This window comes from Physeter macrocephalus, chromosome 19 (genome assembly GCF_002837175.3).
Source record: "Physeter macrocephalus isolate SW-GA chromosome 19, ASM283717v5, whole genome shotgun sequence".
NCBI lineage: Eukaryota > Metazoa > Chordata > Mammalia > Artiodactyla > Physeteridae > Physeter > Physeter macrocephalus.
The window spans coordinates 32648790-32658530 of NC_041232.1; the positions used below are offsets into that span (position 1 = coordinate 32648790).

Below are 9741 nucleotides of genomic sequence, written 5' to 3' on the forward strand. Positions count from 1 at the left end.
CCATAAGACTGCAGTTCTCTTTACCAGAGCTGGCAGAATCTGAACGTTAGAGGACATAACCTTTTGGATGTTACAAAAGCTTTTACACATATATCAGAGTAGCAGAACTTTCGCAATATATTTGTGGAGATTATAATTTCTTATCACCAAGTAATATAGGGAAAGGATTAAAAAAAATGTATTCTCATTTTGCAAGTTGGATGTATATTCATTTTGTAAGTTAATTTTATTTGGTAAAATAAAGCGGAGTCCAGTGAAGTCCAATGGGACTATGGAGCATGCCCATTGGTCCCCAGGCATGGTGGGTGGTGGTCAGCATGCTCACCATGCAGTTGGCCTGAACTTCAGTGCATGTGTGGGCACCGGGCAGTCTGGGCCATCCCAAGGCCATGGCTGAGACCAGGACCAGGGCCCAGAGTGAAACCAGTCACGGCGGCCGTAGCGGCAACAGCAGCAGCATTGCTGGACGCCGTGGCCCTAGAGGAGAGGAGGGGCCCCATGTGGGGCAGTGTGGGCACCCACAGCGGGAGCCGAGATTGCCTGTCCGCGCCCAGAATGCGTCTTTGTGGGATCTGCACAGATATGAGCTTCCTCGCCTGAGCACCGTGACAGGAACTGCCAGCAATCACGAAGTAAACTTTGTCCATAAAATATTATAAAATAAAAGCATGTACATAGACATTGCAGTAAGGCACATAAGGCAGTTAGAATTCTTCAGAGTTTAGACTCTCTGGTTATGAAAACTGCCACAACATTGCAAAGCAAATATTCACAGGCTTGGAAATAAAAATTAAGTTTAAAGACTGTCACAGTCAATGAAAAAGAACACTATTTTCATACAAAACTTTGGATGAAGCAGTTATTAACAAGAAAGATAATTTTTAAATTAATTTTTCCTCATAATCAAAGATACAGTGAGAGAATGCATAAACAGGCATTTGAATTATATACAAATCATGAAGTCATTTTCAGTTTCTTGTATGACCACAAGTTACAGGACATGTAAGAGAAAACATTAGGATGCAATTATGTAAATTTAAATTTAAATTTAAATTCAGACTTACATGAAACTATTTGTATAAAGAGTTAAATCTTTTTAGAAAAAATTGTTCCTCAAGAATCGTCAGCTCTGATTCACTTTGTTATAAAGCAGAAACTAACACACCATTGTAAAGCAATTATACTCCAATAAAGATGTTTAAAAAAAAAAAAATCGTCAGCTCTAGAGTACTAAAATTTATATTTTGAAATAGTTTATCATAAGATTAACCCAATGTTAACTTTACAGCACCATAACTATATAATACTATAATGTATAAAACTATATATTACTATGACTATGTAATACTCTTAACAGCTGCATTAATAGTTGCATCAGCAGAAAGATCCTTCTTAAAATAAAAAAAATCAAAACTAATTTATGATCTTGCATTTGCAAAGAGTGACTGATGTTGCTTTCAGTTATATCAATTTAAAATGAAGTTACTAAAAGTAACTGAGTTTGCAGAAAAGTAAGTAAAAAATATCGTATTATCAACCAACGTATCACATTAATAAAGTATTTTTGTATGTAAAATTATGGCATGAAAATATTTTTTGCAATTTGTATTACCCTATTATGTTTTATAAGTAATAAACTATTTTTAGAGGAGAAAGCCTTATATTTTAGTACCTTGACTGTGTTTTTTTCCTCTGCTTTTTGAGCAAGAGGTCTTGTAATTTCATTTTGCTCTGGGCCCTGCAGATTATGTATCTGGCCCTGGTCCCCTCACTTCTGCTCTAACATTTTAACCAATATAAACATGGCAGAATGACTCAAAGCCCTACAGACTTCCTCTAATATTCAGATAGCTTTCAATATAGAAGAAGAGGAATAAAGAGAGAGAGAGAATTGGGGGGAGGGAAGAGTGGAGGGGAAGGAGGAAGAAGAGAGTAATAGAGAAAGAAATCAGTTAATTTGCTTACTTTTGTTCCCTAGGGGCTCCTGTTTCTCCATCAAAATGGGTGCAAACACACTGGAGTGGAGATCGGGCAACACTAACATTTTCTCATCTCAACAAGGAAGATGAAGGTCTCTACACAATCCATGTACGAATGGGAGAATATTATGAACAATACAGCGCTTACGTCTTTGTTCGAGGTAAGACCTAGCAAAAAGCAGAACATCTGAGAATATTTAAAACACCGAGGCCATGTCAATCTATCCAAACATATTTTTGGTAACGATGAAAGAGCCAATGTAAAAATTTAACCCTGAAGACACAAGTTGGAAGGTGACCAGTTTCCAGACTATGTTACTGTCACTAGTGTCAGTACTTTCCTCATCTTCAATGAGCCGCCAGAGCAGTGCTCTGTTGGTGTCTGAGTAGAGAGGCTAAATCCTAGTAATGCAAAGAGCCATCTCAGTTTGAAGAAGCTACAATAAAAGAGTGATGGGGACTCACTCTTGAATATCTATTTTGGAGAGCAAATTTATTACTTCATTCCAGGCCTTTTCTTTATAGCTTTAGTTTTAGTGAACTAGGAAACAAGATGCTACAACTGAATCCTTAAGACTAACTATAACTGTTGGTTTTAGGAGTCTTTCTTTTTTCAGCGATGTCTCCAACAGGTCAGACATGTACAAGTGGGAATGTTATTTCTACATGAGATCCTAGCACATCTGGAAGACGATGAACACTTCCAGGCCACAAAGGCAGTGCTCTGTGTTCTTTTACGTGATGGTCAGTCAGGTGTGGCCACACGAGGAGACAGAGGAGGGGCTCAGGAAAAGAGTGTATTATACTCATAGGTCCTAGAGAACCACCCAGGGCCACATGGGGAAGCAAAGGCACTACTGGTTGGTCAGGAGGCAGAAGAGGTCGAGGGAGAGCTTAGACCGCAGTCTGTATTGGAGTTCCCGTGGAAAAGGCGTGGCGGGGTGGGGTAGACAGTTCAGGATTGGCTGGTGTGAGCAACTTCAGCAGACCCAAAGCTACAGGGGTCGTGCTTAGTTGTCTGGTCCCTGGTACTGAGATGATTAAGGCAGAGGAATATTTCCTCCTGGGTACATGGGCCAGATGGAGGAGGTGAGCTCTGGATGGGTTAAAATTGGCTAGCCCCCGGAGATGGGGGCAGAAAATCTCTCCCCACCCAGAAAGGCTTTTAAGATGTCAAAACGTCACAATATACAGAAAATAAACATATAAAAAATACAGGTAGACTTGCTGATTTTTAATCTCGTGTTCATTAAATAGAACCGTAAACTCCTAGGTGTTTTGATGAGGGTGGAACTTTAGAGGTCATGCAGGTGTCCTTAACTGGGGTCCACAGACTCCCAAGGGGTCTGTGATTATAACTGTACTTCAGTATAATTAGTTTCTTTGGTAAGCTCATGTATTTTATTTTATTTTATGCATTTAAAAACATTGTTCTGAGAAGGGCCCTCTAGGTTTTCTTTACCACTTTGCCAAAGGAGTCTAAGGCACACAAAAATGTTAGGATTCCCCTTAATTTTTTTTTTATAAATTTATTTATTTACTTATTTATTTTTTATTTTTGGCTGCATTGGGTCTTCGTTGCTGCACGCGGGCTTTCTCTAGTTGCAGTGAGCCGGGGCTACTCTTCATGGCGGTGCACGGGCTTCTCATTGCAGTGGATTCTCTTGTTGCAGAGCACAGCCTCTAGGCGCACGGGCTTCAGTAGTTGTGCCACACAGCCTCAGTAGTTGTGGCGCACAGGCTTAGTTGCTCCGCAGCATGTGGGATCTTCCCGGACCAGGGATCGAACCCGTGTCCTCTGCATCGGCAGGTGAATTCTTAACCACTGCACCACCAGGGAAATTCCTCCCCTTAATTTTAAGATGCAAAAACTAAAGCTCAGGAAAGTAACATGATCTACCAAAAGCCTCACAGTTAGAAGCAGAAGTGGGACTAGAATACAGGCCTTCTGATGGCTAACCCAGGATTTTAATTAGGGAATAGGTTAAGCTGCTGAAATGAAATTTTTTAAAAAAGTTTATTTCTGTCCTATGTCCATCAATCCAGAGGTAGGAAGGTGGTCCAGGTGTTTCGGCTCAATTCAGTCATTCAGAGTCCTGGCTCCCATCTATGTTGTTGCTCCACTGCCCCCGTGGTGCTGTCCTGTGTTCCTGTTCCATCCTGTGGGAAGGGCAGAGATGCAGGGACACACACACCACTTCTGCATGGTGAACACTCTACCACACATCCACAGGGAGGGAAGCTGGGCAACATGTTGCCTGCAGAAGCTCAGGGGTTCTGGTACTAAAAGGAAACAGGAGGAATGGGTACTGGGGAGAGACAGCAGTCTATATACCACACCAGTACTGAACAATAACAAATGATCATTGAATTCTGCCACGGATTCACAACTGATAAAGATGCACGAATATCTATGCCATCTGAAAAATGGGGCAGACTTCCTCCTACACAAAAGCATTTGGGAAAAGTCGGATCTTGTGAGGGGAAAAGAGGGGTAGCCCTCTGGGTCAGTTGCAGTAAAAATGGACCCCATGGAAGTTATCAGCAAGTATGTTTGTTTAAACAAAGTACCTGGATAGACCTGACCAGATGATAACTGAAAGCAAACAGAGTCTTTGCCTCTGCTCTCTGTCTGACCTGAACCAAAGAGTATCTCTGGTGACTCAAGAAACACTTAAGTTATGCCTTGAGGATTCCCTCTGTGGACTTTTTCTGGGAATTCTGACACAGTCCAGGGTTTCCTCAGCAACATTTCTCAGTACCCACATCCAGAGTCATGGCTCTCTGCAGGTTGAGGCCAGACTTCAGATGACCAACCACAGACAGGCGGAAGGGATTGAAATTTATCATTAAGCCAGTTTTCATATCCACAAAATAAGGGAAGATTCTAAAATGTATCAGATGTTGATGTGAGAGAATTGAAAAGATTCATGGGGAAGACAAAATTGCAAAGACAAATTTCAGAAATCGAGTTGTGAATTTAACTTTTAGAAAAAGATTTCCCCTGTAAGTTTATTTTAAATGATATATTTTAGATTCTTTTTAAAAAATCTTTATTGAGATATAATTACACACCATAAGAGTCAACCATGCTAAGTGGGCAGTGCTTTTCAGAATATTCATAGAGCTGTGCACCCACCATCTACAATCCAGCTTAGAACATCCCCTTCACCCCAAAGAGATTTCTTGTGCCCCTTCCCCACTCCTATCCCCAGTCTAGCCCCCAGACAGCCACTAATCTACTCCCTGCCTCTATAAACTGTCTTTTCTGAACATTTCTGGATATAATACGTGATCTTTTACTTTTGTCTTTTTTCATTGAGCCTATGTTTTGAGGTTCTTTATATTGGTACTTTGTTCCTTTTTATTTATGACTAATATTACACTGTATGGATATGCCTCATTTTGTGTGTCCATTCACCAGTTGATGGACAGTTGAATTGTTTCCACTCTCTGACTATTATGAATAATGCTGGTATGAACATTTGTGTTCCTATTTATGGACCTAGGTTTTCACTTCTCTTGGGTAGATAGCTACAAGTGGAATTGCTGGGTCGTATGTTAAATTTGTGTTTAACTTTTTGAGAAACCCCCAAAGTGTTTTAAGTGACATTTTACGGTGTTTTTTTTTTTAAACTTTGAGCTGCATGAGGCCATTTCAATGCATTTTTTAGAGCTCTGGTATTTTGCTGCTTAGAAAATAGCTTCTGAACCAGAATGATCAGTGTAGAAAGCACCGTATGTCTGCAGAAACACATTCCAGAGCTGTACATATTTGGCCAGTTTTTTATTACATACATAATATGTGTTCTTTCTGAAAAAATAGGTAATATAAATAAGAAAAAAAGAAAAGCCATCGTAAGTCTAACATCCAGAGATACCTGAAGTTATCATTTTATCACATATTCTTCTAGACTTTTATATATTCTTTCCTCCCCTTCCCACACACATGGCAGAAAGATGATACAGTGATAAAAGGTGGGATATAAATGTCATGAAAAAAGAATTACAAATGAAAAATAAATTATGAAAATGTTTTCACTAGTAATCAAAGCAATAAAATTAATCTATCACACTGAAAAGATTTACAAGGTTTTAAAATCCACTGGGATGAAGGAATGGAGGGACCAGCACTCATACACATTGCTGGTGAGTGTAAATCGGTTTAGCTTTTCTCAGGGTGTTTTGCCACTATGTACCAACAGTGCGCATTTTCCAACGATTCTAGTTCTAGGAATTTAAGTGGACAAAGCTGAAAAAAATGTTTGTTTGGGGGAAAATCTGGAAGGAATCTAGATATCCACCAATGGGAACTGAAAATAAAGTATAATAAATATTCTATATAAACACACAAATACTGCACAGCAATGAAAACTAATGATGTATACTTACTAATATGAAAATATATTAAAAAACGGTTTACATGAAACTATATAGTCCAATCCCACTTTTATTTAAAAAACAATCACTTTTTTAAAAAATTGGAGTATAGTTGATTTACATTGTTGCGAAAAACAATTACTTTTGAGTTTATAAATATAGGGAAAAAAATCTAGAAAAATCTAGGCAAATATGTTAGTATTAGTAATCTCTGAGTTATGGAATTAAGAGGGATTTTAACATGTATTTTTATTACATATATTTTACAAGCAGACACTACTTTTATAATAAAAGTAAACAATAAAATTACTTACATTTTGATAAAAGTTATTAAATAGCCTGTGTCAGAGGTCAGAATATAAAGAGTAGCAGGCTAATCTTTGGCCTAATTAATCAAAGCTACAAAAAGTTTGACTATTTGGAGGGTTGGGAGAAGGAAAGGCAGAGGCTAAGAAGAGGACTGACGTTGCCCAAGTGGGTGCTGTGGGCCAGACGCTCTGTAGCAGCTGCTGGGAGCCAAGAGCACAAGTGTGAAGCAATACAGCATGGTATTCGGATTTGGCTTCCAGCAGCTGCTATACAGAATGGTGTTTTGAAAGATTATCAAGTCCACATGGCAAATGGCATATTCCAAGCAATTTTATAGAAATGCTGAGAAATGGCTCCCTAAATGTCTGCTGTCTGCCAGGCTCTGTTACATACAATGGATTTATCTATCAACACCAACATTGCTGGTTGTTACATTATGGGCTTTTTGCTAAAAAGGGACATGGCTAGAGGTTGACAGCTGTCCCCCCTCGCAGCTGAGCAGCTATTAGGTCTGTTAACTTCAGCATCTCCACCTCCATCTTAGTTAGCTCTGCTCCACCTTCACCATCAGCAGACCTTCTCCCCACCATCCAGTGCTCTGAAAGCCTAAAAGGAAAAAAATTTCTCCCCATCAAAATGCCCATTTGCCATTGTGTGGCATGCAGGAATTCTGCATTGTTTTAGGCACGATGATTTGGTTACACTCTCCAATAGCACTTATGCAGGAGGTATTATCCTGCGGGTTCATGGGTTCATGCAGGTTCATGGGGCAAGAAAAAGAATGTTCAAAACCAAACTGATTTAAGATCACAGATAATGCACAGCCCTGTTAGCAAATGTTTCAGTAACTTATAAGAGTTACAGAAGTGTAGATCATAGGAAAAGAAAGTGTTTATTATTCAGTCAACAAGAGTGTTTTCCCTGGGTGAGTGGCTCCTACATGTCTCAGCCTCCTCCTACTAATTCCGGTTGTTAAAGGGTTGACCAGATGTCAAGAGGAATTGGCAAATGTGGTTCCCTTCCCCTTGAGACTGACTCTTATCTTAATCATTTTCACTTAAAACGCTACTATCTGGTTATTTTCATTCCCCTTCCTTTCCTCCTAAAAACACCCCTGAGTCACTAATTTATCTGTGCATACACTGCTGAGGGGACCCACTGTCAGAGGATCCCATTTCATGAACAGTCACTAAACTGTTTCTTTTATAGTCTTGGACTTTTACTAAACTCAGATAAACTAAGCTCAGATGTGGCTATTTCATCAGAGTTACTTTTGCAAGGATCTTCAGCTTGGGAACAAACATTTAATTAAAATGAATGTTTTTGTTTCTCTTCCAAAATGGTGGTCCCAGCATAGGGATGGGCAAAGCTTCTTGGTTCTTCTTCTCTTGTGGATGTATCTAGAAGGTGACAGAAGGGGCTGTGTGTTCCCCTTTGGAGCCGTTCATAGTTTCCGAGTAACACTGCACAATAATTATCTTAAGAACAGACTTCCTGACATAACTTACATCAGACTTTTCTGATAGCAGTCCTCAACATGTCCTTATTTATTTTCTTTTAGAACATTTTGGGCAGGCAAGGGCCATGAGGCAGAGGTCATGGGTCCTTTTCAGAGCCCTTCCTAGCATAATGTGCCTTGTACTGATGGTGAAAAGCGCACATTGTTATTTTGGTAAACAAATTACAAAATTGAAGATTGCTCGACTGGGGCCAAAGATATAGCCACTGCGGTGGTGTGGTGAGAAATGTCTGCGCTAAGACCTTGGCCTTTGGGGCTGACAGAGCACATCTGAGAGGGTTAACAGGATCCTTCTGTATCCCCACAGATGCTGATGCAGAGATTGAAGGAGCCCCAGCCTCTCCCTTGGATGTGGTGTCCTTGGATGCCAATAAAGATTATATCATCATCTCTTGGAAACAGCCGGCTGTGGATGGAGGGAGTCCTATTCTGGGATACTTTATTGATAAGTTAGTACTTAGTCTAACTTCAGTTAGAGTGATTTGGCCATAGAGACACATGCTTGATTTCTCCCACCATTTCTAGGTGAAGTGTTTTCTTTACTGGTCTCCTCTCCCTCTTTTCTCTGTGTCTCTGTCTCTGTCTGGTGTGTATGTATATATATATGTATATACACATACCTACTTGTTTACCTAAATTCCAAAGATAATCCTTGAATTGTACTACCAACCCAAGTCACTAATTTGGCAAGAATATTATGAATTTGTTCACCTAATAGAGGCCACTTTAGAAATGAAATAGCTGGTATTCAATATACTTAATGTCCATATTCTTAGTATGTCAGTAATTTAAGAATGTTAAGTAATTTAAAGTATAATACTCTAAGAATACTAACAAAATCTCATTTATATCACAGGATTCAAGTTTGACAAAGAAATAACAAATATCCATAGTATTAAACTATGTTTTATCTACAAATCGTTGCTGTTTACATTCTCCAAAACTTAGAGGCTTTATATTTATAGTAAATGGGTCTTACATATGAATTATCCAGTGAGCTTGGCCAATTTAGAAACAAATTTAGATTATTGACCTAAATACATTATTGTCTGACTTAGTTTCTTTTCAAATAGTTGCTCCAATTCTCTTCCATTTTTGAGTAATAAACCCTGACTGTAAAAACCACTAGGGGCAGATAATCTATGCCACAGTAGTATGACAGGTTTGTACCAAGGTGGATTAAACTTAATATTTATAGCAGTAAGTAAGTATATGCCTACTGGGCTCAATACCAACCAGAGAAATATTTATAATAGATTTATTTAACCGTACACTAAATGTTTCCACATTATTTCATCATTGAATGATGAACTGTGAAGTTTTAGATATATTCTTTTTTTTAAAATATGCATCTGTATTTTAATTAAAAACATAGCTATATTCCTTTGTAAAAGTATCCCTCTATGTGAATGCACCGTTTTTTTACAAATCTAGTAAGATTCTTTTTTTTTTTTGAATTTTTGAATTTTATTTTATTTTTTTATACAGCAGGTTCTTATTAGTTCTCTATTTTATACATATTAGTGTATATATATCAATCCCAATCTCCCAATT

General features: G+C 38.6%; 1 protein-coding gene across 3 annotated transcripts in view; it reads left to right on the forward strand.

The window, feature by feature from the left end:
- Nucleotides 1-9741, forward strand: part of MYOM1 (myomesin 1) — a 155043-nt gene that overhangs the window by 65529 nt on the left and 79773 nt on the right. For all 3 annotated transcript variants that reach the window (XM_028480285.2, XM_028480286.2, XM_007126750.4), the window contains 2 exons: nucleotides 1979-2140; nucleotides 8495-8636. In XM_028480285.2, the coding sequence (XP_028336086.1) occupies nucleotides 1979-2140; nucleotides 8495-8636 (304 nt within the window). The remainder of the gene's footprint in view (nucleotides 1-1978; nucleotides 2141-8494; nucleotides 8637-9741) is intronic.